This window comes from Panthera onca, chromosome E3, assembly GCF_046562875.1.
Source record: "Panthera onca isolate mPanOnc1 chromosome E3, mPanOnc1 haplotype 2, whole genome shotgun sequence".
Classification (NCBI taxonomy): domain Eukaryota; kingdom Metazoa; phylum Chordata; class Mammalia; order Carnivora; family Felidae; genus Panthera; species Panthera onca.
Genome location: NC_138354.1, coordinates 29866697 through 29891816, shown reverse-complemented (window position 1 = coordinate 29891816; position 25120 = coordinate 29866697). Strand labels below are relative to the sequence as shown.

Genomic DNA, 25120 nt, shown 5'->3' with positions numbered 1-25120 from the left:
TCTCTCTCTGCTCCTCCTCTGTTCTCTCTTTCTCAACAATAAATATTGAAAAAATTCTCTAAAAAACAGACTTGGCCACAAAAAGGAACTCCTGACACAAGCAATGGCATGAATGAGACTCAAAAACATCATGCTGAAAGAGGCCTCACTGGAGAGCACACCCTTCATGATTCTATTCCCATGAAGTTCCAGAAAAGGTCAAACTAACCTGTAGTGGAAAAAAAAGCAGGCTGGTGGGTGCCTCTGGGGGGTGGCAGCGGTGTTGGGGTTGACTGGGAAGAGGCAGAAGAGAATATTCTGGGGGTGATGGGGATGTCTGTATCTTGGTAGTTATGGTTGCATTTGCTAGAACTTCTTAATTGGTACACTTAAGATGTGAGCATTTCAGGGGCGCCTGGGTGGCTCAGTCAGTTGGGCGACCGACTTCGGCTCAGGTCATGATCTCACGGTTTTTGAGTTTGAGCCCTGTGTGGGGCTCTGTGCGGATGGCATGGAGACTGCTTGGGATTCTCTCTCTCTGTCTCTATCTCTCTCCCTCCCTTCTTTGCCCCTCCCTTGCTCTCTTTCTCTCTCAAAATAAATAAACAACAACGACAAAAACTAGGATGAACCGATGGAAGAAGGGATAGCTGGTTATGTAATAATGCAAAGATAGCAAAATAGTAGCTGTACCATCCAGGAGGTACATGAGTAAATGGGTGTTCACTGAATAATTCTTTCAACTTCTCTGCATGTTTGAAATTTTTGACAACAGAATGTGGCGGGGCAGTGGGGGGGAGGTACTGAATTAATTCAAAACTATAGAAAAGGACAAGAGCGCAGCATTCAGTCTCCACCCCAGCTCTGAAATCAAAGGACCACAGAACTATCTGCAGGGAAAAACGGAGGTCCCCACTTCCACACCCACCTGCGGCTTTGGCTCCACACGTTAACCAAAGCCAGAAACACAGATCCATTATCATCATATGGCCCTGGGCCTCCGCATCGAAAGCAAGAGCACCACCCTAGGGTCTGATGCCCCAAGAGACATCGAGAAAGCCTGTATGTGTGTGTGGAGTGGGTTGAGGGCCAACCCAGGACAAGTGTTCCACGTGACGGGTCCAGTTGGGAAGAAAATAGGGGTTTGAGCACGGATGAGGGCTCCGCCATGTATTTAATCCTGAGCCAAATCCCCGGTGACTCAGCTCCAGTTGACAGACGACGACACAGGGTCTCAAATCAAAAGCGTCATCTTCAAATCTGCCATTTACCGCGCACTTGTGTATGCTGGGCCTTTTACGAGATTTCCTTTAGTCCTGGCAACCACCCTGCGAGGCAGGTTTATCGCCCTGCTTTTATCACTGAGGAAACAGAGGCGAGGAGAGGGCAATGTGTCCGAGAACCCACGGCTGGAGCTGGGGTGCAAGTCCAGCTCTAGAAGGCTCTGGAGCACAGGCCCCTTCCAGCACGCCCCCTCCCCAAGCCCTCCTCTGGAGCCGGAGCAGCCGTGTGTGTGTGTGTGTGTGTGTGTGTGTGTGTAAAGCTTTCTGAGCAGGGAGAACCGGGCTCAGGGTGCCACGCAAGTGAGTTCCTCAGGCCACACGTACTTCTCCGACGTGCGTCAATCACAGTCTGTGGTTGGTTTTCCCTCTTGTTTACTACGTTAGCAAGTATCGGGCACTACCTGTTCCTACCTGTCAGTTTCTGAGACCCGGCACAGCCCTGGCAGTGCCCTGTAAGCCTCCTGTAGACATCAGCCTTTATCTGCACCTCCCTGTGCACCACCCCGCTGGGCTGTGAGCAGGGATGAAGCTCTAGAAGGGGTGGGAGCTCCTCCCAGACAAGTTTGGGTTTGTAACTCCGCACAAACTCTTGGGTAAGGCGGGGTGGGGGAGGGAGGGGAAGCGCTAAGAGGCTCTCAACTGGGGAGAGTGTCTCACTGATCCGAATTCACCCAGCACCACTGATGGCAGAGGGTTCCACCCGCCACGCAGGACACCCGGACCCTCCTACACAGCCATTCTCCACGGGGCTCGGCTCCAGCAACCGGCATCTGACTCGTTAACGCAAGTATAAGGAGTTGGAGGTTAAAAAAAAGAAAAAAAAAATCCACGAACACCAGGCTTCCTGACTTACCAGAGCTTTTTAGGGGTGATCTTTAGAGAGAAATACATCTATGTAAAGATCAAATACGTCATTCGCTTACCAAAAAGAAACAGGAGAAAACCAGAATCCTAGGAAAATTTCTTTAATTTTCATCTCTTGGAAATACATTTTTCATTTTTATTTTCCATGATACAAAAAAAATGTTAAATATCTAACAATGATCTACATGAAACAGACCTACGGAAGTAGATCCATGAAATCCTGTCGCTGCTGTGATCTGTTTCAACAGAGAGAGGGCTGGTACACGTTGTAATCTGTGATTTCACACACACACACACGCACACACACACGCACGTGTACACACACATGCCACCTTACCCCCGGACACACTCCCGAACAGAGACGGCGAGCAGGCTAAGGTACGGAAAAGGGAACACAGCACTACGTGTAAAAACAGAAGTGAACTTTTTGTACTCGTCCAGTTCGCCTTGAGAAACTCACAAGTTAGGAAGAAGGACTCTAAATAAAAATGCCCCAAAGGCCAAGGCATATGGTAAGCGTCTTTATGGGTGGACGGCGTTAGACATTTTCCTACTGGAAAAACAAGCTGGAGTGCTTAGTATTTTCAGGCAGCTATGGCGGGAAGTGGGCAGACGCGAGGGGTCTCTCCACGGGGGAGACTGTAACCGCGTGCTGCGGAGGCCCCCAAATCTGCGCACGGGAACACGAAAAGAAACCTCTCGAAGCAGTAAAGACTTCAACCCCAAAACTCACGATCCCGGCGCCCAAGAATGTCGGCTCTTCGCTTATTTCACAGCCGACGATCCCCACCAGGTAGGTTCTTAAACGCGCTAAAATTCACGACACTGGAAAAGGGGTTTCACGTGAGCAACAAATCATCAACCGGTTAATAATGTGCACATTCAAGACGGCCTACAACCGTGCTGAGTGTCAGCAGACAGTTTACATTAAAAAGGAAGAAAAGAAACACAGCCACACAAATAAAAGAAACTGGGTTTCTGCCAGGACACAGACTTGGCTTCAAACCCCTCCCATACCACATTTCATGAAATTAAATACAGTATGGCTTCTGAATGTGCCAGCTGGGTCCTCCTCAGCCACGGCACCAGCGATTTGTTTTCCTTCGGGTCTCGGTTACCACGTGTCGGGAACCTCGAAGAGCTTGGCAGGGCTGCCCGGGAGGCCTCCTGCGGGGGGAAGGACAAAACAAGGTGAACAAGAAGAGGGACAGCACCTGGGGGACCAAGCGACCGGCTGGGAGCACAGCGCCCACTGCCAGCCACAAAGGCCGAGGCAGACGGGGCTGGGCTGGGCAGAGATGGTTCACAGACAGGCCCTGCCCACGGACGGCAGTGCCCAGCAGACGGCGGCGACCCCACAGAAACTTCGCACGTAGGATTAGGGACGCGCCTCCCTGGACGGACGCCTCTGTTAACTTCACGGGGGTTAAAGCAAGGACGCTCACATATCTCTCGGGGAGCACGTACTGTATTCTTTGCCACCACACTGGGCACTCGGTTCATTTAATCCTTTTTTTTTTTTTTAATGCTTATTTATTTTGAGAGAGAGAGAGAGGTTTGTAAGCAGGGGAGGGGCAGAAAAAGAGAGGGAGAGGAAGGATCTGAAGTGAGCTCTGTGCTGGCAGCAATACGCCCAATGTGGGGCTCAAACTCCTGAACTGTGAGATCATGACCTGAGCTGAAGTCAGCTGCCCAACAGACTAAGCCACCCAGGTGCCCCTCCTTTTTTTTTTTTTTTTTAAGCAAGGTTTACACCCAACATGGGGCTGTATCTCACGGCCCCAAGTTCAAGAGTCACATGCTCTACTGAGCCAGCCAGGCACCCCTCCGTTCATTTAATCTTCATAAAAGCCCAGCATGGTGGTGCCAATATCCCCATTTTACAGATGTAAGAGCAGGCTCAGAGAGGCTAAGTAAGATGACCAGTCTCACTGCCAGAGAGCAGCTGAGATGGGACTGGCTCCTCCCATGGCATGCAAAGCCCTGTCGCGTCCCAGGACACCAGGCTCCTCTGTGCTGGGCCATACCGGCACCCAAATGAGAAACCCGAGGGGCTGGCAGCTTTGCAGAGGAGAGAAGCTGACCTATGGGGGTTCAGAGAGACCCCAAAAAGCAGCCTTTTCAGAGTCTGGCAACACTGGCTAAGCCCTGAAGGTCCTCTCCAGTTCCGAACAGTTTCACCAGGCAGCTGGAGGCTCTTCTCCACTCAGGACACTCCCTGGAACAGCAGCGGCACAGCTGGGCTGGGCCTGGACCAGGTGTGCCTGGGGCTGAGAGAAGGGGGAATCAAGTCAGGGAAGAGCGCGTCTGCGATGGAAAGTGGGACAGACCGGCGGGGTGGCCCCGGGGTTCAGGCAGGGCTGGCAGGGAAACTCACAGTAAAGACCGTGAGGCCCCTCCGGTGAGCAGTGATAAGGGACAGGAGATGTTCTGGGGATCCAGGTTGATCAGAGAAGGAAACGCAGAGAGGCTCCCCTCCCCAGAACAAGGAAACACTGCAGATGGGCTGTGATGAGACCTGGCCAGCCTGACCTTCTCAATCATGCATTTATACAATGCCTAACTGGAAGGAGGAAAAGAAACATCGATGAGGGCATTTGTATGATTCACATACCAAAAGAAGTATTACAGCAGCCAAAGAGCCATTTTAAAGATTTCTTTTTAATTTTTTTTAATGTTTAATTCTTTGAGAGACAGAGCATGAGTCAGGGAGGGGCAGAGAGACATGGAGACACAGAATCCGAAATGGGCTCCAGGATCTGAGCTGTGAGCACAGAGCCCGATGGGGGGCTCGAACTCACGAACGGTGAGATCATGACCTGAGCCGAAGTTGGACGCCCAACCGACTGAGCCACCCAGGCACCCCGCCAATGAGCCATTTTAAAGGCAAGAGCCACACTGCCCAATGTGGGGGACTGAAGTAAATTAAAACTAGCTGTGAGGAAAACAAATAAAACAGCTAAATGGCTGAAAGTATAAGTCATCCTTACAAGAGCACCTGCTGCTGGCTGGATGGGACTGGGTGTGGGCGTGGCTGCAGGCCGGCAGACACACAGGAAGTGACTCGCCCAAGAGCTGGTGAGGAGGAATGGAATTAGTGGGAGCTCTGGATGAGGCCAGCCTGGCTTGGCCATGTGACTAGCTGTATGGCTCTGAACAACTCTCACAGCCTCACCTATCAGCGGGACTGAAGACTACTTTCATGCCACACTGGCCTGCTGTGATACGGCAGAGTTCCTGACACATGAACATGTTTAATGCATGTCAGGTCCCTTCTTCTTATCAGTAAGGTGGCCCAACACTGAACATGGTCGTTGCCCAGGAAGCCAACAGCCTCCAGTCAAGAAGGGCCTAGTTTCCACTGCCTAAAACGTACAGCTGCTGAGCAACAATGATGTGTCCAGAGGAACCAGAACTTTAAGAACCATCTGAAGGAGACCTAGACCAGAGGGGGCTGGAGGTCACTGATGGTGTTCTTTCCAGCACTTTCTGGAAAGGGAGCACTGTAGACTGAGGGATGAGTCTCAAAGCTAGTGGATAAGGAGCCGGGGTCAGTGTTCCGGGGAGCTCATTTTCACAGGCCTGTTTTACTAAAGCGCAGAGAATTACTCTGGAACGATTCGTTTTAAATGAGTATTTCAGGACATCTGCCTCCTGCTAGAATGGATCTCAATGCATACCCTGCATCATACACGAAAATTAACTCAAAATGGGTTGTACATCTAAATATAAAACCTAAAACCATAAAACCTCTAGAAGAAAACACAGGAGAAAATCCTTGTAATGTAGAGTCAGGCAAAGACTTCTTAGTTGTGACACCAAAAGCATAATGCAAGGAAACAGACATGATACAATGGACTTCAGTAAAACTGAAAACTACTATTTGGAAGATAACATTAAGAAGATGAAAAGAAAAGCAGAGTCTGGAAGAATCAGCAAAACCCAAGAGGACTTGGATCCAGAATATACAAAGAACTCTCAAAACTCAATGAGAAGAAAACAAACAACCCATGAAAAAATGGGCAAAAGATCTAAAAAGACATTCCACCCAAGAAGAGATCTGGATGGTAAATAACCGCACAGAGACATGCGTAGCATCATTAGTCATTAGAGGAAATTCAGGTCAAAGCCAGAACGAGATACCACTACAGACCCACTAAAATGGGCTACAAAGGACAATCCCAATACTGGTGACCGTGCAGAGCCACTGGAGCCCTCACACGCTGACAGCGGGAATGCACGATGGTGCAGCCACTTTGGAAAAGGCCATGCCAGTGTCTTATAAAGTAAAACACTGCACTTACTACCTGACCCAGCAATTCCACTCTTAGGTATTTACCCAAAAGAAATGAAAACTTAGTTCAAACAAAAACCTGTTCGCAAATGGTTACAGCATTTTTTTTACTTGCTTAAAAGTGGTAACAACCTACACGCCAACTGGCAAAATGGATTGACAGGGATACGTCCATAAAAAGAACACTACTCAGCGGCAAGGAGTAAGGAACCACTGGTAGATGTAATAGCATGAATGTATCTCAAATGCATTTGGTTGAGAAAGAAGCAGATCAGGGCCAGGATCTAGGGGTGGGAGGAGGGATGGAGGCGTGAGGGAATCTTCCGGAATGATAAAACCATTCTCTCTCTTGATCACAATGATGGCTGTACACATGTGTTAAAATTCCTCAAATCGTGCACCTAGAAGTGAGGACTTACCGTACATAAATTGTATCTTTTTTTTTTAATATGAAATTTATTGTCAAATTGGTTTCCATACAACACCCAGTACTCATCCCAACAGGTGCCCTCCTCAATGCCCATCATCCACTTTCCCCTCCCTCCCACCCCCCATCAACCCTCAGTTTATTCATAAATTGTATCTTAATAAAGCTGACCCTTAGGAATGTTGCTTCAAGATCCAACAAAACTGGGGCACCCGAGTGGCCCAGTCAGTTGAGCGTCCGACTCTTGATTTTGGCTCAGGTCATGAACTCAAGGTTCATGAGATCAAACCCATGTCAGGCTCTGTGCTGACAGTGTGGGGTCTGACTGGGATGCTCTCTCTCTCCCTCCCTCTCTGCCCCTCCCCTGCTTGTGCGCTCAAACACACACACTCTCTCTCAAAATAAATAAATTAACATTTAAAAAGAAAGCTAAAAAAAAAACTGGGGCGCCCCGGTAGCTCAATCAGTTAAGCGTCCGACTCTTGATTTCAGCTCAGGTCATGATCTCACGGTTGTGAGATCAAGCCCCATGTCAAGCTCCACGCTGAAGACTGCTTAAGATTCCCCCTCTCCCTCTACCCCTCCCGTGTGTGCCTCTCTCTCTCAAAAAAAAAAAAAAAAAAAAAAAAGCCAAAAAATGTAAAAATAAAATATGCTAATAATTAAAATGATTTGACTGAGAGGTTTTTAAATGGGGAAAAATGCTGGATACTAAATTGCCTAAGAAGCATGATGCCAACTACATATAAAAATCCCAGGCAGACTAAAAGCACTTATGAACAGAGTATCAGGCAACAACGGGGCTTCATTTTCTTTCCGTTTTTCTTCATTTTACAGATTTTCGTAGTGAGCACACGATTTTTATTAACAAGACCACAACAGAAAATGAAAAGCGGTCAACACAGCAGGTGACTGTTGGTGCTTGTGTACCTTTCTCCTGACGGAGCTGACAGGGAGAAATTCTGAGAGGTAAGAGATTTCTTCCCTCAGGTGAATCCAGAACAGAATCTAGAAAACTACATGGTACCCTGGAAAAGTGCCATCATATCATTTTCTGCAGAGTGGAATTCTGTATACAGAAAGATCCTTTGGGGTGTTACACAAACATTTTTAACCGGGAAACGTTCCAAAATGCCTGGTGAGGGGGCGGTTTCCCACCCCCGAGAAGGCAGGGTTCCCGGGTGGCTTACGGGGAGCCCTGGCGGGCTGCCATGAGGAATGGGGACTGAGCAGCACACACCTCATGGGTCACACAGAGGCCGTCAACCACATGTTCATTGAGGAATTAAAAAGCTCCTTGGCTGGACCTCCTGAGCCTGGACTGAGTGCTCAGCAAAGGCAGACTGAGTGACATCTAAGTAGATCCTCCATTTTCCATGCTGTAACCTTATGGGTCTAAGCATGAAAGGTTCAACAGATTAGTCAAGACCCCAGTGAAACTGCTGGTTCTTGGTAAACATTTAAAGGTCTAATGTGTTGTGTTTTAAATGTAAGGAGGAAATGGGGTGTCTGGGTGGCTCAGTCGGTTGAGCATCCGACTTCGGCTCAGGTCATGATCTCACAGCTCGTGAGTTCAAGACCCGAGTGGGGCTCTGTTCTGAGAGCCCAGAGCCTGGAGCTTGCTTCAGATTCTAGGTCTCCCTCTGTCTCTGCTCCTCCCACGTTCACACTCTGTCTCTTTCTCTCTCTCTCTCTCAAAAATAAATAAAACGTTAAAAATAATTTAAAAAAATAAACATAGACTTGTAGCGGCCTATCATATGATGAAAAGGATTACCAGGGAGAGTGTCTCTGGGCACTCCTCCGTGCGCTCACAGGACCCGAGAGAACCCCTGGGTACCGGTCCATCAGTATTTTGAGGACGGCCAGTCTTGTCAGCATCAGGACAGTGGGGGACACTATTCACTTATCCTCGAGAACAAGTGTGCTGTGGAAACGCATCCATTAAGCACTGCCCGGAGAACATTTCCCAGGGATACTTTATTCCAGCATAGACGACACGCGGAACTGGGTTCCTTTATGTGCCAATGGAGGATGTACCTGGAATTCTCCCAAGGAAAAGCAGATAACACTACCAATCTACGCTAATCATTAAAAATCCGAAAGGAGGGGCCTACATTATGTGTAAGATTTTGGGGCGCCCGGGTGGCTAAGCCGGTAAAGCATCCAACTCTTGATTTTGGCTCAGGTCATGCTCTCACGGTTCGTGAGTTCAAGGCCTGTGTCAGGCCCTGCACTGACAGCGTGGAGCCTGCTTGGGATTCTCCTTCTCTGCCCTTCCCCCTGCTCATGCTCATTCTCTCTCTCTCTCTCTCCTTCTCTCTCTCTCTCTCAAAATAACTAAAAAGTTTGGGTAGATTTCACATACTGCAGAGTGGTCCAATGTGTGAGCCCTCCCCACGGCCCCCAATTCCAGCTATATTTTGCTTTGCAAGTTTGTAATTCTTTGAGCCTGTTTCCTCTCTAGAAATCGGAAATAATGACACCTATACTTTTTAAGCTTCTTATACGGAACAGACAGTAAAGGATGCTCCTGGCACAATGCTTGGTACGTGATAAACAAACAGTCATTCCTTTTGCAATTTAAGTCATTTTGTTAGCTGGAAAGGGGTCTAGTGAACTCCTGTGTATCTTAGATATTAAAATGTATAACTGAGACAGAAGACAATTTTGTGTGGGATTTACTGAACACCAATTGTCCCAGGACTGCTACTATAGACAATATTCTATGGTCCTACTTTTTGCAACTTCCTCCTTGGAAACTAGCAAGCTCCCTAACAGATGAAACACTTTCTTTTACACTTTGTGTGCCTTTGCTGACAGTGCTGGGCACCCAACACACCTTCGTGAATCACCTGAGGTCCTGTCAAGACACTCTCGCCAGGAGGAGAGCTGGGAGCTGCCTGGACAAGACAGACCTCCCCAGGCTGCACCAAAGTGTCCGACCCGGTAGCCGCACACACCCCAACCTTCACAGCTCCTGGAATCCTCTGAACCCTTCAGAGCTTAACACAGACCCTTCGTGGGGTCAAGACTTTTGTATTCTCCCTCGATACAGGACCTCGTGAAAGTCACCGAAGTCGGTTGACTCCACAGGTTCAGAGCCTGATATCCCGACCCACATCCTGCTGACAACATTAGCACTAAATGCTTAACCACAAAGCAGCTACGAATGACCCGTTAAACTCCCAGCTTTGCGCTGCTGGAAGGTCTCACTCAGTGAATGCTGCTCCAGAAAGCCCAATTATCTCCAGGTCTCTGGTTCAATTAAAAGCTGTCAAGATGTTTTTCTCTTTTAGTGGGACTGGTGAAGAAGTACAAAATTTATCATTTTTTTTTTCTTTTTTAGCCCCAATTTTGAGGCAGTGACAGATTTACTGTCAATGGGAGGAGAATAAAAACCTATTTTAATGACGGCATTACACATTCGAGACCCCAAATAGCTTGTAGAAAGTTTTCACTTCCCAAGATTAAAGTTATAAAAAGGAGCTAATCTATTCATGTGGTCTATTGTTAGGTATTCTAATGTTAATACCTTTAAGATTATGCTGAGACAGAAGGGGGGGAGACCACCTGTCATCCTGTCCCTGAGAAGTAACAGATAAGCTGAAAATTCAGAAGAGAATGAGGTCAGAAGGAAAAGAATACAAGAGGGGACCCTGCCCCACGGCATGCTGCTCGTGATCTCTGAAAGTCATGCCAACATTTAATATGAACATTCGCTGAGCAAGGACAATGTGCCAGTGGTAAGAAGGTATCACAGGCGAGGACGAAGTATGGTACAGATTAAAAACTTCTCCAAAACTCAATTTAGGGAAGGGAAGGGTGGCAAGTCAAGGAGAACCCGGGATTCAAGGAGGCAGCTAAAATAAACAATCTGATGGGGCACCTGGGTGGCTCAGTCGGTTGGGCACCTGACTCTGGCTCAGGTCATGAGTTCGAGCCCCGCGTCCGGCTCCATGCTGACAGCTCAGAGCCTGGAGCCTGCTTCGGAATCTGTGACTCCCTCTCTCTCTGCCCCTCCCCCGCTCACGCTCTCTCAAAAAATAAATGTTAAAAAACATTTTAAAAAATAAACAATCTGGGCTTCAAACAGGAGTTCAGTTTTTAGTTGAAGTTAAACCTCAGCATAATGTATAAAAACATACGCAACATTTCTGCTGCTTCTTTGATTTCATTATTATCAAGGAGATTCAGAAAACTCTCTGTGGTCAGATCAGGCCACATGTAAAAGAAGGAAGTGATTTGAAACATGATGAACTCTTTAGCTTGCGTATGAACCAAGTTCCAGGGCTTTACCACTTTCCTTTGGTTTGACTGTAGGTTCTGCTGCCCAGAGACCGCAGTGATCCGAGACAGAGGGGGAACCCCGGGGGCTCAGTCAGCGGCCCTCCCGCCCTCCCATCCGGAGCAGAAAATATGCAACTGTGCTTGTAAGCCCTGGGTTTCCTGCAGGGCAGACTTAAGGGCTCCGTGACCTTGGGCAAGTCACGTTAAACTTTAAGTCCTCTATTCTCTGAACTGTAAAATGGACCATGGTGACTACCTCAGAACACTAAAGCCAAGCACTTCTGCCGGGCATGAGATGCCAGGCTGGACCCTTAGCAAGCAAGGGTCAGCAGAGGCCATAACTGTCGCCCCTGTGACAGCTGGTGGACCTGGTAGGTGATGGCTGGATCTCCTGGGCAGGGAACTGGCCCCGCTGACAGCAAGCCCGTCCCTCACCTCACGGTCCAGGGCCGTAGAGGGTCTGTGCACGGAAGGCTAGGTTAGGTCACGAAACCCCCCCCCCCCACAGCATCCGGGTGGTGGAGAGAATGTGGCATTCGGCTTCGGGCAGGCCTGGTGCTCCTGCCACAGCACCTAGCACATACTAGGCTCTCAACATGGGTTGGCCTCCGGTTTCCTCTGCTCCTTATGTAATTCTGCTTATGAGAGAAATCCAGGCTGCCTGGCGTTTTGCTGGGAACGGTGAAAATTCTGCCGCTGAAAATAACATGTGTAGGAGTAGGCCTCTGTGCAAATTGAAATGCACATTTAAAATACTGAGGCTACTTACACACATCAGCAAAACCTCTAAACCGTGGAGGAGAGAGAGAGGATTACCAAAATGGACTAACCATCTTTAACTAAGAAGGCCCCTGCCAAGCCTTCCTCTATCAAGAGACAGGGCTTTTTAGGGATTCCTCAAATTAAATTAAATGGATCCTAAAAGCAGCTGGTCCCATGGAAAACTACAGCAGCCCCCCTCATCTGCGGGGGACACATTCCAAACCCCCCAGAGGAAGCCTGAAACCTCTCTAGGTACCACGTGATTTCCTGCACATACACATGCGGGATAAAGTTTAATTTATAAACGAGGCACGGGAAGAGATCGACAATGGCTAATAGCAAATGAGAACAGTTAGAACAATGTACTATGATGAAAGTTCTGTGAAGTGGTCTCTCTCTTAAAATAGCTTATTCAGGGGCGCCTGGGTGGCTAAGTTGGTTGAGCGGCCGACTTCAGCTCAGGTCATGATGTCACAGTCCGTGAGTTCGAGCCCCGCGTCGGGCTCTGTGCTGACAGCTCAGAGCGTGGAGCCTGTTTCAGATTCTGTGTCTCCCTCTCTCTGACTCTCCCCTGTTCATGCTCTGTCTCTCTCTGTCTCAAAAATAAACATTAAAAAAATTTTAAAAAAATAATAAAATAAAATAAAATAAAATAAAATAAAATAAAATAGCTTATTCACCCTTCTTGTGAGGATGTGAGACGATAAAATGCCCTCGTGACGAGATGGAAGTGAGCTGAGTGACGTAGGCACCGTGACCTAGCATTAGGCGACCGTGGACCTTCGGACGATACATCTGACCTTCTGACAAGGATCATGTGCTTCTGGACCTTGGTGGACCGCGGGTCACTGAAGCCACGGGAAGCGAATCGTGGACAAGGGGAGACTACTGCACACGGGCTTTGCCACCGACCGAAGCCCTGCTATCATTTCTCCCCCAAAATATGAGTTTCTAGAGCGTTAAAGAGTACACACCTCCAGAACTCGAGTAAGACCTTATACAAACCTGCTGGCGAAAGCTCCTTCTTCATCCTTTTTAATTTCTTGGCCTTTTTCCTTCCCTCGGAGAGGGATTCTGCACAGGACTCTGTCTGCTCCAGCTCAGTGTCAGAAATCTCCCCTGATATTCTGGTCTCCAAGTCAGCTTCTGCTGGGCTGGGGCTCAGATTTCTCTTTCCTACCGTGCTGGTCGAGGTAAGACTGAAAGGCACACAGAGGGACGACATGAAAGGTGTGGAGACTATCAGGAAGACGAGCCTGTAACGTGTCTTAATACTCTTAAGTCCATTACCACTTCACTAGCAGTCAACAACATGGGTGGCTGCCACCTACAAGTACGAGTTAAAGACCTTAATGCGAACTGAAATCCAAAGGTTTCCCCATGACAAGTCAAGGTTATCCAGGAGCACGTTCTACGTTACGCTTGTGTCCCTATGTGTACGAATCTAAGCTGCTCTGAGTGCTTCAAAGGACAACATTTTTTAAAGAAAGTTCCTGGTCTCTGTTTGGCAGGAGAAGAGCAGGACAGAAGAGTAGAGCTGAGATAACAAGATAAGAGTCGTCGTGGCGCCACATTGGAAGACAGCCCTGTTCCCTTCATGACTGCCTCACGGACACGCGGGACAACAGGGGACTTCTTGAGTGTGTCAGCTGTCACGTTGCTCGTCATCTCTATACACTTACAGGGCATAGCCCACCTTCACAGAATTCTCTTCTATTCCAAAGCAGTGACTTGTCAAATTTATAATTAAACCTGGCTTCTCTTTTAAAGCTTTATAGGATGTGACATGTTGAATTAAATCAAATTACATGTCCTGATTTCTCCTTGAGAAAATATGTTCCCTGAAATATAACTTGATAAAAACAGAGACCGCATGGCCGATGTGAGTCCTGTCTCCTCTAAATGGGTCTTATAAATAGATCTTTTTTTTATTAGAGCCCCCAAGTTATGAGAAACATTTAAGAATCAACTCATTCCACTTGAGGGAGGCCATTTGGGAACAGGGAGGGGGCGGGAAGGCAGGGAGCAAATGCGTACATACCCCTATTCAAGCCTTTTCTAGGAAGTGAATACTTAAAACGCTGCATACAAAAACAACACTGGCCAGCCGATTATTCCAGTTCTTCCATGTTACTCGTGCACTCACAGCTGCTCTGTCCTTTATACTCGTTCACTCACATGAAGGAGAGGAATAAACTGCTTCCCTGGTGGTTCTTAGAAGCCACACGAGGCAGAACAGAGCTCAGAGCACACGGCCTCGAAAGACTAGCTGGCCCCTTTTTCACATACGTTATATGCACTTTTCTGAAACACCTCTTTTATGGAAGGGATATTAAGGGGGTATACCAATGGTAATATTTTGGGAGGTTATTAAAAATTCATGCTAAAGTTTACGGTTTAAAAACCGATAATACCTTGGGGCGCCTGGGTGGCTCAGTCAGTTAAGTGACGGACTCCTGATTTCAGCTCAGGTCATGATCTCATGGTCTGTGAGTTCACACCCCGTGTGGGGCTCTGTGCTGACAACATGGAGCCTACTTGAGATTCTCTCTCTTTCTCTCTGCCCCTCCCTTGCTCCTGCTCTCTCCCTCTCTCTCTCTTAAAATAAATGAACTTAAAAAAGTTTTTTTAAACATTTATTTATTTTTGGGAGACAGAGAGAGACAGAGCATGAGCAGGGGAGGCGGAGAGGCAGAGAGGGAGACACAGAATCCGAAGCGGTCTCCAGGCTCTGAGCTGTCAGCACAAAGCCTGACGTGGGGCTCGAACCCACGAACCGCAAGACCATGACCTGAGTCAAAGTTGGACGCTCAACTGACTGAGCCACCCAGGCACCCCAAAGTAAATGAACTTAAAAAAAACCCTGATAATATCTTTTAAAAGTTTTCTTAAAGGGGCACATGGGTGACTCAGTCTTAGGTTAAGCATCCAACTTCAGCTCAGGTCATAATCTTGCAGTTCATGAGTTCAGGCCCTGCATCGGGCTCTGTGCTAACAGTCCAGAGCCTAGAGCCTGCTTTGGACTCTGTGTCTCCCTCTCTCTCTCTGCCCCTCCCCTGCTCACTCTCTTTCTCTCTCAAAAATAAATAAACAAAAAGTTTTCTTAAAGACAAAAATAATTTTGGCTGGTTTCTGAACATTCAGAAAATTCAAAAAGTGTTAAAAAACAATAAGGACCTGCTTTTCTACTACAAAAGGGGAAGGGGCCAAAAAAATTCCTCTGTACTGTAAATCCTGGAACCTAGGAGCCTCTGAGACGTAAATGTTTAATGAAAACTCAGCTGGGACTTTGAGAAATACAAAGTCTAGAAATAGCCCCAACTGCATAATAGAAATCTAGAGTATGATAAAGGTGGTATCTCAAACTACTGGGCCAAAGATGAACATTTAAACACTTTTCCAGGGTTGGAACAGCTGAAAAAGGATGCATCAGACCCATTCTTCACTTGGTACAAAAGAATAAATACCAAATGGATCAGATATCTAAGTGTAAAAAATGAAATTATCTAGGGGCGCCTGGGTGGCTCAGCTGGTTGAGAGTCCGACTCTTTTTTTTTTATGTTATTTTTTAGAGAAAGAGAGAGACAGAGTATGAACAGGGAAGGAGGAGAGAGAGAGGGAGACACAGAATCTGAAGCAGGCTCCAGGTTCTTGGCTGTCAGCACAGAGCCTGATACAGGGCTCGAACTTATAAACCGTGAGATCATGACCTGAGCTGAAGTCGGAAGCTTAAGTGACTGAGCCACCCAGGTGCTCTGAGTGTCCGACTCTTGATTTTGGCCCAGGTCACAATCCCAGGATCATGGGATCAAGCCCCGCATCAGGTTCTGCACTGAGCATGGGGCCTGCTTGATTCTCTCTCCCTCTCCCTCTCTCTCGCCTGCTTGCTGTCTAAGTTAAAAAAAAAAAAGAAAAAGAAAAAGAAACTCTCTAGTACCACAACAAAACATGGGTGAATTCTGGGTGTACAAAAAGGCTTTCTCACTATGACTCACAATCCAGATGCAATAAAAAATGTGTAAGTTTGACCTCATAAAAACCTTTTGGATGGCAATAAATGAGATGAGCAAAATCAAAAGGCAAATGAGGAACCAAGAAAAAATATCTGTGACATACATCACAGATGAAAGGTTAATGTCCCTGATATACAAATAACCCTCAAACTGAAGAGAAAAAAGGATAAAAAATCCTACAGAAAAATGGGCAAAGCTATGAATTCACTGTTATGGAGGGAAAGGTGGCAACATCTAACAAAACTATGTATTCATTTACTCTTTGAGCCCACAATCCCACTTCTAGGAATCTGGAAGGCACACCTCCAACATTGCAAAAATATGTAGGCACAGGGGATTCATTGCAGCTTACGGTTTGTTTGGGTTTTTTTAACTTTCTAAAAATGTTTACTTATTTTTGAGAGAAGAGACAGAATGTGAGCAGGGGAGGGGCAGAGAAAGAGGGAGACACAGAATCTGAAGCAGGCTCTAGGCTCTGAGCTGTCGGCCCAGAGCCCGACGTGGGGCTCAAACCCTTGAACCCTGAGATCATGACCAGAGCTGAAGTTAGGCGCTTAACCAACTGAGCCACCCAGGTGCCCCACTGCAGCTCTATTTGTAATTAGGAAATACGGCCAAAATAGACGTCTAAGCATGGGAAATTGGTAAACTGTATACACATAATCAATGAAGTTCAGAGCAGTTGTAAGAAACAATGAAGATCTCAGAGAACTGATAGGGAAGGATTTCTAGTAAGGAAGGTGAAAAAACGCAATTTATGAACCCAGTACTCCCCATCTGGAGTGGGGTGTGGGGAAGAACCCTTAAGCAGTTTTGCATCTTCTGCTGTTCAGTGAGTGAAACCATCCCGAAAATACTTAAATGCGTTACGGCACTGAGTGAATCTGAATGAGCTGATGTTGCTGGAAGCCAGACATACAAATACCAGAATGGGGAAGACAAGGAAGAGCCCCATGGGGATGGAGTGGAACGGTTTTTAAAACAAGTATGTGTACATGTGTGCATCCACACACGTGCGTGTGTGCGCACCACTATGTGGGTGTGCACGTGTGTATATGCATGCGCTATCCACTGAAAGGGCCTAGGAGCAAAGAAACCCCAGGAGCAAGGAGCACATCTAGTGTCCATATCTTAACTTCTAATACCATAACCTGAAAAAAAAAAACCAGGGCTTCTCGAAGAACTGGCCCATTCCACAGGTGGCCTAAAGGAGGCACAGAATGAGCCTGGAACGTCCCACAATATTACCACAAAGGAGGAAACTGCTCAAGAGATGATGAGGCGTGTATGTCACGGGACCTAAGGACCAGGTGGAGAGGGTTTTCACTGGCCAGACATTTAAGCACCAAAATAATTAAAAGGCAATAACAAATTCTAAACTGTTGAAAACATAGAAATCCATGGGTTTAGAGAATATATAATACGGGGTAGGGGGGAGGGAGAAGGGAGAGCTCTTCTAGTTGAGTAGTAACTATGAAATGGTAATGGCGGAAGACAAATGGAGTTCCCAGGTGACCCTTCTGCAACCATCACACGAAGGATGGTTGAGGCAAATATCATTGGTAGCTGCTACATCTGAGGAGATTTTTTTTAATTATTATTTTTTTAAGTTTATTTTGAGAGAGAGAGAGAGCGCAGTGGAGAGAGGGAGAGGATCCCAACCCAAGCAGGCTTCACACTGTCTGCACAGAGCGCAACGCGGGGCTCAAACTCACAAACCCCAATCATGACCTGAGCTGAAAATAAGAGTGAGACGCTTAACCAACCGAGCCACCTAGGCGCCGCATCTGGGGAGATGTTTTGATGAAGAGGAGGATATCTTCACGGTCTGAAAGTGTCTCCCAACACAGTGATACCGTCACAAAGGCACAGCATCACTTATGTACTATTCCGGTCAGGACTGTGTGACAGAAATGTAACCATGATGAAACATCAGACAGACCCAAATGAAAACCATTTTACTGAAAAAGGGTTCTGAGGGGAGGTGCTGGTGTTCCTCAACAGTGTCACTGTCATAAAAGAGATCAGAGAGCCACCGAAAAGTAGATGTTAGACATTCTCACAGACTGGGTCTTCTAACGGACGGGGGAAAGTGATATAAATAATGCTAGATCAAATAATACAACTTGGATATGAACACTATATTAAAATATTATATCAATGTTAAATTCCTGAGGTCGGTAACTGTGCTATTATTTACATGCAATGAAATTCACTCGTTTTAGGGGTACAGTTTGGTTAATTTTTGGAACTGTGTGTACAACTACGTAAGGACAAAGACAACAAAAAGAGAAGAGTTCCCTTTCTCTAAAAAGATTCCTTGGGCCACTCTGCCCCGAATTCTCTGATCTGCCTGCAATCCCTATAGTTTCGCCTTTTCTAGAAGTTGGTATATGTGAAATCACACAGTCTTTGGTCTTTTGTGTTTGACTCTTTCACTTAACACAATACCCTGAGAACCAGCCACGCGGCTGCAAGTACTGGCATTTTATTCCTTCTATTACCAAGCATTATTTCACAGTATGGCCATACCACAATTCGCGTGCCAGCTGACGGACATTTGGGCTGCCTCCTACATTTCGCTGTTATAGATAATACCGTGAACACTTGTGGAAAGGCTTTTCTGGATTTTTTTTTTAAGTCATGGTAAAATACACATAACATTAAATTCACCATGTTAACCACTTTAAGTGTATAGTTCAGTGCTATTAAGTACATTTGTAATGTTGTGAAACCACCATCACCATCCATTTCCCGTATTCTCAGTTTGCAAAACTAAAACTCTGTACCCATGAAACAGTCACTCCCTGTTCTCCCTTCTTCCCAACCCCTGGCAACCACCATTCTTTCTGCCCCTTTGATTTTGACTACTCTAACAGGTATCTCATATAAGTGGAATTGTGTAGTATTTGTCCTTCTGTGACTGGCTTATTTCACTTAGCATGATGTCAGGCAATGTTCATCCACGTTGTAGCTGGTGTTAGAACATCTTTTCCTTTTAAGGATGAATACTATTCCATTGTGGGCTTATCCATTCATTTGTCAATGGACACCTGGGATGCTTCCATATTTTAGCTGTGAAAAATACTAATTTGAACCAGGGTGTACAAAGACCTTGCTTTCAATTCCTTTGGTCATATACCAAGACATGGAATTGTTGGATCATACAGTTAAGTTTGTTTTTAGTTTTGAAGGAACCATCATACTGTTTTCACAGCAACATTCCCACAAACAGTGCATAAGGCTCCAAATTCTCCACATCTTCTTTAACACTTGTTCTTTTCTGGTTTGTTGTTTTTGTTTGTTTGTTTGTTTGTTTGTTTGTTTACGGTAGTGATCCTAATGGGTATAAGGTAGTATCTCACTGTGGTTTCCATTTACATTTTCCTAATGATTAGTGATGTTGAGAATCTTTTCATGAGCTCATCGGCCATTTGTATATCTTCTTTAGAGATACATCTATGCAAGATCTTTGCCTGTTTTTGAATCAGGTTGGTTTCTGTTGAGTTTTAGTTCCCTGTAAATGCTAGATATTGATCCATTATTGGAGATAGGAGTTCATTCTGTGTATGGTGTAAGGTAAGGGTCCAACTTCATTCTTTGCATTTGGATATCCAGTTTACCCAACACCATTTACCGAAAAGTCTGTCCTTTCTGCACAAAATGGTCTTGGCATTATTACATCAAAAATGATTTGACTGTATATGGGAAGGTTTATTTCTGGGCTCTCTATTCTATTCCATTGGTCTCTGTGTCTGTCTTCAGGCCCATACCACACTGTTTTGGTTATTGTAGTTGTGCAGTAAGTCTTAAAATCAGAAAGTGTTAGTCCTCCAAATTTGTCCTTCTTTTTCAAGATTGTTTTGGCTACTTAGGATTCCTTGAGAATATATATAAATTTTAGGATGGACTTTTCTATGTCTGCAAAAAATGTCATTGGGATTTTGATAGGGATTGCACTGAATCCACAGATCAGTCTGGCTGGTACTGACATCTTGACAATATCAAGTTTTCAATCCATGAACATGGGGTATCTTTTCATTTATGAAGATCTTCTTTCTTTTGGCAGTGTTTTGTTGTTGGGAAGACAGAGCCAGCTCTCTCCATCTTCCTCTTCTTACAAGGGCACTAATTCCACCATGAGGATCCACCCTCATGACCCTATCTAACTTTAACCACCTTCCAAAGGCCCTATCTTCTAATACCATCACATTGGGAGTTAGGTGTTCATTCATGTTCATTCATGTGAACACATGTTCACATTCATGTGTTCATTCAACACATGAACTTGGGGGTGCAGGTGCCACAATTCAGACTAATAGCACAAGGTCACTAATACTTTTTTCCATCTTTTCTTCTAGAAGTGTTATAGTTTAAATTCTTAAATTTAGGTCTATGAGCATTTCAAGTTAACCATGTATATGGTGTGATTTAAGAGAAGTTCAATTTTTGCATACCACTACACAATTGTTTCACAACTATTTGTTGACAAACCTAACTCTGCCTCCTGGATTATCAGCACCTTTGTCAGGAATGTCAAATTTTTCCAACTTCCTGACAGTTATTAATCTTGAGAGTTTGAGAACAAGAAGTCAGAATTCCTGAATAATAAATTATTCTATATTTCTCATAGCACTTTACTACATGTTTTTAAATAATAGTTATAATCGTAAATAATGAATCACCTTTCTGTGACAGGGTTATATTTAAAGTTTCAGGGGTCAGTTCAGTAAAATAAGATACAATAATAAATGTATGGTTATTATGATTACAGACTATATAGTGTGACAAAATTATGTATTTCCATAACATGTAAAAATAATCTCTACCTGATATAGATATTTGGTAACAGAAAACATTAAAAGGATAAAACACTAGCACTGAATGGATGCCCAATAAACACCACTTAAAAACTAAAAAATGGAGCGCCTGGGTGGCTCAGTCGGTTAAGCATCTGACTTCAGCTCAGGTCATGATCTCATAGTCCATGGGTTTGAACCCCGCATCGGGCTCTGTGCTGACAGCTCTGAGCCTGGAGCCTGCTTCAGATTCTGTGTCTCCCTCTCTCTCTACCCATCCCCCATTCACGCTCTGTGTGTGTGTCTCTCTCTCCCTCTCTCAAAAGTAAATAAACATTAAAAAAAAATTTTTAACTAAAAAATGTCACAAATATTTAATATTTAAAAGTTATTCTTAAATAAGATTTTAAAATACATAACTACTAATTGCTAATATTTGTCTTATGACAAATAATCCAGATGCAGAAAAGTTTCTTTCATGTTGTGCTGAAGTTGGTCAAATTGTTCTGAGTGTGTCCAAAGCAAATACAAGTTGGGTGTTAAGATTACATATTGCTTCATGTAAGCTCATTTCCTCTTTGAGGGATGAAAACATTTTGTCTGCTTGCCTTGATTTTGGTTTTGATATTGCTTGGCCTAATTCAGATTTTGGATGAGCTGATTGCACATCAAAGTATTCCACGATGCTATTTACATCTTGCCTTTGCATTTCTTCCGTAAAGGTAATTACAAAGAACTGTAGCCTTACAGCAAATATTCAAACACTAGAACACCACTGGATTCCATTAAGATGACATAACATTTGGGTATCCTGGCAAGGTCAATAGAGCTACTACAGAGAAACATGTTTCAGAACTGCCAATTTAAAGACTGCTTCCAAAACTTATTATTTCTTGGAACAAGATTTGCAGGATTTTTATAAAGTGTACTAATGTGAGTAAACTCATTAATATGTTTTTATTTATAAAAATGACTCACTGTTAGCAACAGCCAAGGCTACGACCATATACTTACAACATGGTGGCAGTGACCGTGGCCCCTTCTGCTCCGTACGCTCCTGTGCTGGTCTCTGAAATGTTGACCTTAACCTTTGACACTGATTCCACTCTTGCTTTCAACTTCATGTGAGTGGATTCCTTTGAACTAGTAATACCTATGTTGATCATTAAACTTTAAGGCCCACAGATTTTCTTCCTTTATCCTGATTAGTTGACTGATTTTTCTCACAACTTGGAGTAACATAAAATGTCCCTAGAGGGGTGCCTGGTTAGCTCAGTTGGTTGAGCATCCAACTCTTTATTTCAGCTTAGGTCATGATCCTCTAATCATGGTATTGAACCCCACATCGGGCTCTGTGCTAAGCATGGAGACTGCTTAAGATTCTCTCTCTCTCCCTCTCTCTCCCTCTCTCTCCCTCTATCCCCCTCTCTCCCACTGTCCCTCTCCCCCACTTGTGCACACTCTCTCTCTAAAATTAAATTTAAATTTAAATTAAAAAAAAAAGTCCCTAGAAATGTCAGGAAGAGATTCCTGCATGGAAATGCTGCTGGAACTCAACAGACCATAAATGTGTGGTTGTGTTTCTGGACACTCTATTCTGTTTCATCATCTATTCGTCGTTCCGTATGCCAGCACCACACTGTTATTATACCTGTAGCTTTATAGTAAGTCTTAAAGACGGAGGATAAGTCCTTCAGTTGGCTGGGAGGTTCATGCTGCTGGATAAAATAGCCATTTTTCGTTTTAAAGGGCTACCCAGTTTACAAAATTCTCTCGTTTGATACTTGGAGATGAACATTTTAAGCTGGATGTGTGTTTCCATTCCCCTATTACAGGCAAGAAACCTCACCTTCAGAGTAAGTGACTTTCCCCTGGTTGGGCAGCCGGTTAGGTAGATCTGAGATGGTCCTCCCAGTCCGAGAGGGCCTTCGAACTGCTTCACTACCCACCCGCCCTGCCCAGTCCCAAGTTCCCAGCGCTAGTGCTCCTTCTGTAGGTCCACGTGAAAAAAGAGGCCCTCCAAAAAGTTTCCCTGGACACCCTGTGGAGCCCGAGAGGCCCCTGCCCCTGTTTTGTTTGCCTCTGAAGACTCATCTCTGTCCGGGCTTCTCATTTATTTCTTTGCTTGTTTATTCTCTCTCTCTGCCACTACCATGTAAATTCCGTGAGAACAGGTTCTCACAATCCTTGATGGCCAGGGGCCTCTCAGTACCTGGGTCAGGGCCATCAGTCAGCCCTCTGCAGTCAAGGTTTGCTGAAGGGATGGAATAAATGAAGTGAATGCTTCCCCTCTAAGAGCAAGAAGGCAAGTGACAAACAACAAATGGCTCATTTCATCCTCAATTATGTATGATGTTAACATGGTTTACATTCCAGTATATAGTCAACTTTCCCTATCTGTCTGGATAAAAACACATTCCCTGTGAGATATACCTAACGGAAAGGAGGAATCTAATCTCCCTCTGAGCAAACTACCTCACAAAGCAAAATGAACTGGAAAAATCTGCAGAAGTGGGAGCTAGAAAATGCATTTTTATTGTTCTCACAAATTCTCATGCTGAATTCAAATTCCACGAGCATGAGTGTCTCTGTGTTTGTGGGCATGATCTGGGTGGCCAGGGGAGGATGTTTACTAGGCTACGCTCCATTCAGAAGGCAATCCCTTGGACACAGCTGATGAACTGTGACTCTCATTTCTAACAAAGAATTTGAGTCTGAAAAGCAAAATTAAAATCAAATAAGATATGTCTGTATGCTAGCTACCCAGGATTAAGGGATATCTCTTAAGGAATGAGAGAAGCATTATTCCCCCCTCACATGGGGGAAGCAGGGAAAAGAAAGAGAATATATGAATATATTGTGTGAGTATGTGGCTCAGTCCTAGGTATCAAGTTCATAGTTAAATAGGAGACTGGCCTAAATAAGTGAAAAATTGGTTCTGGTTGCAAAGAATCAATGGCATTCAACGTGGTTTGAACTTGGCTAAATAATTCCGTACTGCTAACTCACTTTAATTCAACACAGAAAAAATTAACTGATGATACACAGAGAAATTAATAATAATTCCCAGATAAGGAATTTATACTCAACACATAATTAGTTGAAGCCAAATTCAGAACAAACGTGAAATTTTCAGAGGCTGGGATGAAATTTACTTTTGCACTAAAGTTTACTTTTGTCTCTGATGAATGGATTTACTAATCAAATCAGTAATGTGAGCAAATCAAAACAACTCCCCCTATACCAAAAGTCCAACTATTGCAGAAAATAAACAGCTTTTTAAAAATTTCCAGGAAGTTAAACACGACCAGTTGGACACACATATTTATCTGTAGAGAGATATAAATAACTTGACCAAGGCACAGAGAACAGGAGAGGCAGCATCAGAGGACAGGATGTCAGCTCACTTTGGAGACACTCTTTGGAGACGACAAGGAGAAAGAAGAGTGCCAAAGAACTTTGCACAGAGGAGGAAACAGAAATCTAAGTGTTGTATAAAAAGCTGATTCACTCTCAACAGAGCCCTGCGAAGTCTCAGCAAATAAGAGGCACCAGATTCCTAAAACAAGGAGGTGACAAGATGGGAATGGGCGTCCTAGGATCCCCGCCCCTGTCCCAGGGAAGCCTGGGACCAGCATACCCCCAGGCCAAGAGGAGTGGGACAGGGGGTTTGCTTTCTCCCAGAGGCACAAAGCCCAGAAGTGCAGAGTGGGATTGAGTAGGACAATAAGGAGCAATAACAGGGGAAGGAGCATCCCCCACATCCTGAGAAGGGAGGCCCCCAGCTCCTTCCTGCCGATCAGTACTCAGGGCACCAACAGTCAGGCTCACTTCCCCCGAGGTACAAATCAGAAAATCAACATCTAAAAATACCTGAATCCTTACAGCTAATGCCACAATGTTGAATGCTTTTGTCCTAAGATCAGGGATAAGACGCCAAGGCTGGCTGTCACTATTTCTACTTAACAGTGTGCTAGAGGCCCTAGCCAGTGCAATAAGACAAGAGAAAGAGATAAAATTTATATATGGGGCGCCTGGGTGGCTCAGTCAGTTGAGTGTCTAACTCTGGCTCAAGTCATGATCTTGCAGTTGGTGAGTTTGAGCCCTGTGTCAGTCTCTGTGCTGACAGCGTTGAGCCTGGAGCCTGCTTCAGATTCTGTGTCTCCCTCTCTTTCTGCCCCTTCCCTGCTCACGCTCTGTTCTGTCTCTCCAAAAACTAAAACAAAACGTTAAAAAATTTTTTTAAAAAAAGAAAAATTTAGGGGCGCCTGGGTGGCTCAGTCGATTAAGTGTCTGACTTCAGCTGAGGTCATGATCTCACAGTTCGTGAGTTCGAGCCCCGCATCAGGCTCTATGCTGACAGCTTAGAGCCTGGAGCCTGCTTCAAATTCTATGTTTCCCTCTGTCTC

At 45.2% G+C, this 25120-nt stretch overlaps 1 protein-coding gene across 1 annotated transcript in view; it reads right to left on the bottom strand.

Annotated features, from left to right (window-relative positions):
- Positions 1-2211: 2211 nt before the first annotated feature.
- The window catches only part of PARN (poly(A)-specific ribonuclease), a 166500-nt gene continuing 143591 nt past the window's right edge, over positions 2212-25120 (bottom strand). The window contains exons 23-24 of the mRNA XM_078440069.2: positions 12905-13098; positions 2212-3293 (exon numbers count right to left, since the gene is read on the bottom strand). Of these exons, the coding sequence (XP_078296195.1) occupies positions 3241-3293; positions 12905-13098 (247 nt within the window). The 3' untranslated portion in view covers positions 2212-3240. The remainder of the gene's footprint in view (positions 3294-12904; positions 13099-25120) is intronic.